General features: G+C 42.3%; 1 protein-coding gene across 1 annotated transcript in view; it reads left to right on the forward strand.

Moving 5' to 3' along the window:
- LOC104955412 (ras/Rap GTPase-activating protein SynGAP-like) overlaps positions 1 to 2089 on the forward strand; it is a 33256-nt gene that overhangs the window by 908 nt on the left and 30259 nt on the right. The window contains exon 2 of the mRNA XM_010782739.1: positions 779 to 1001. Within this exon, the coding sequence (XP_010781041.1) occupies positions 779 to 1001 (223 nt within the window). The remainder of the gene's footprint in view (positions 1 to 778; positions 1002 to 2089) is intronic.

Here is a 2089-nt window from a genome sequence, read left to right on the forward strand (position 1 = left end):
GAGAGACTTTTCATTATGGCTCATTTCAATGTGTTCATACAAATTGCTATTCATTGAGGCCAACATGAAGGACATCATTACTGTCACACACACACACACACACACACACACACACACACACACACACACACACACACACACACACACACACACACACACAGTCAGTCCATATTAACCCAGCTGGCAGCTTTTATGGTACAAAGTATTGGATCAGATTAGGATGTTGACCCTGCAGTCCTGAAAAAAACTAATCTTTAGCAGATCAAAACATTTTGTAATTACTAAAACAAGTTCAGTATGTTCCTGGGATTTAGGACGGTTATAACACCGTGGATTCTTGGAATGACAGTTAGATGTCAAAGGGGATTTATTTAAAGTGTTTCAAAGGTCAGGTGTCACAAATATGCCAATACAGCGCTACCATTTCTGTGTGGACCAATTCTGTCTTCAGTTCAATCCTAATGGATGGAAAATTGTATGGGAGAAAAGTCTGACATTTTCTAAGACTCTTCTACTTTAGGTGTTACAACAAATCTCTAAATGTATTTAAAAATGTTGACTTCATTCAGACTTTTCTACAAAAGATTCCCCTCCCAAGGCTACATAATTAACTTATTCAATTACTTAGAATACCCATAAACCGCAATGTTAAGCTTTGTAAAGGTATGTTATGTGGCTGATGTGTTGTACTGTATTATAACTGTACCCAATAAACCCCCCTTCCTCATTGTGTTCCTCCCCATCACTCATCTCTCTCTGTTTCCTCCTCTCTCTGCAGGATCCGTCCTCAGCTGGCCCGGGAGAAGATCGAGGGATGTCACATCTGTACGTACGTGATGCCCGGGGAGCCGCAGGTGATCCTGGGGAAGGACAGGTCCTTCACCTACGACTACATGTTCGACATGGACTCCCAGCAGGATACCGTGTACTCCGATTGCACGGAGCAGCTGATCGAGGGCTGCTTGGAGGGCTACAACGCCACCGTGTTCGCTTACGGACAGGTGACCCTTTGTCTCTGTGACACACCTGCTGGATGCAGAGGAATGGGATGAATGATTGTGTGTGTTGGAGGAGAGGAAGAGAAGGATATGTTAGAGGTGGAGAGTGTTAACATGTGGATTGAAAACGGACCAGAGGAGACTTCTGTGGTATAATATGACCCTCTGTGACCTTGTATTTGTCGAACCATTAGTTCGGCATTGCTCTGCGTTACATTAAATTAAATCAATGCATCCCTCACATACGACTGGAGAACTTCATAAATCCTAAAGTGCAGTGCCTCTGTGTGTAGCATAGGGCTGTACCCGAATATCCGAATATTTGTTCGTTGGAGTACTATTCGGGTTTCAATTTCGTTATTCGTATTTTTTTTCAATATCAACGTAAGAGCTTGTGCCTCTTCGGGGGGTGCTAACACTTAACCATAAACGTTATCGTTTACTTTCTCCGTCTTTATATGTAGATATGAATTTTCCTCCGTTAATCTCCATCAGGTTGTTTCCATAGCAACAACAACTTCCTGTCAACAATCGTTGAATGTAAATTGAAAGGATTACATGCTCTGTAAGAATGTCCTCGTTAAACCCCCCGCCCTATTCATAGTAACGGGTTCGGGAAAACTGGACAACTGATTTCCCCCTGGACCTAACTTGTGACTGGAAGGTAACCATCTGTGGTAAATTGTTGACTGTGTGCAGGGGGGTGTTGGAGTATTTTCATACTTTTCAATTTGTTATATTACGATGTGATCCCGACAGTGCTTATGTAAAAAGCCGAGCCATATAAGCCATCATTAGTCGCCGCTTATAATGCCGGCGCTGCCCCACCCCCCCCCCCCGCATCATTAGCGGTCGCTGTCGAAGTTGTGCACATATAAGCCAAATAAGTGCCGTAAGTAAAACAATAAGATGCATAACCAACAAAATTATCAATTAATTGGTTAAACACAAGAAACTTTAACTTTTTCCCCTAATAGGGAGGCTTTTAAACCTCCCACAAACAATGAAGCAACGTCAACATATAACTAGCAATTCACATAAACCCGAACCGAAGAAGATAAAATACATACCTGTACAAAATAAAAGCTGCT

Source organism: Notothenia coriiceps, unplaced genomic scaffold (genome assembly GCF_000735185.1).
Source record: "Notothenia coriiceps isolate Sejong01 unplaced genomic scaffold, NC01 NC01_scaffold00024667, whole genome shotgun sequence".
NCBI lineage: Eukaryota > Metazoa > Chordata > Actinopteri > Perciformes > Nototheniidae > Notothenia > Notothenia coriiceps.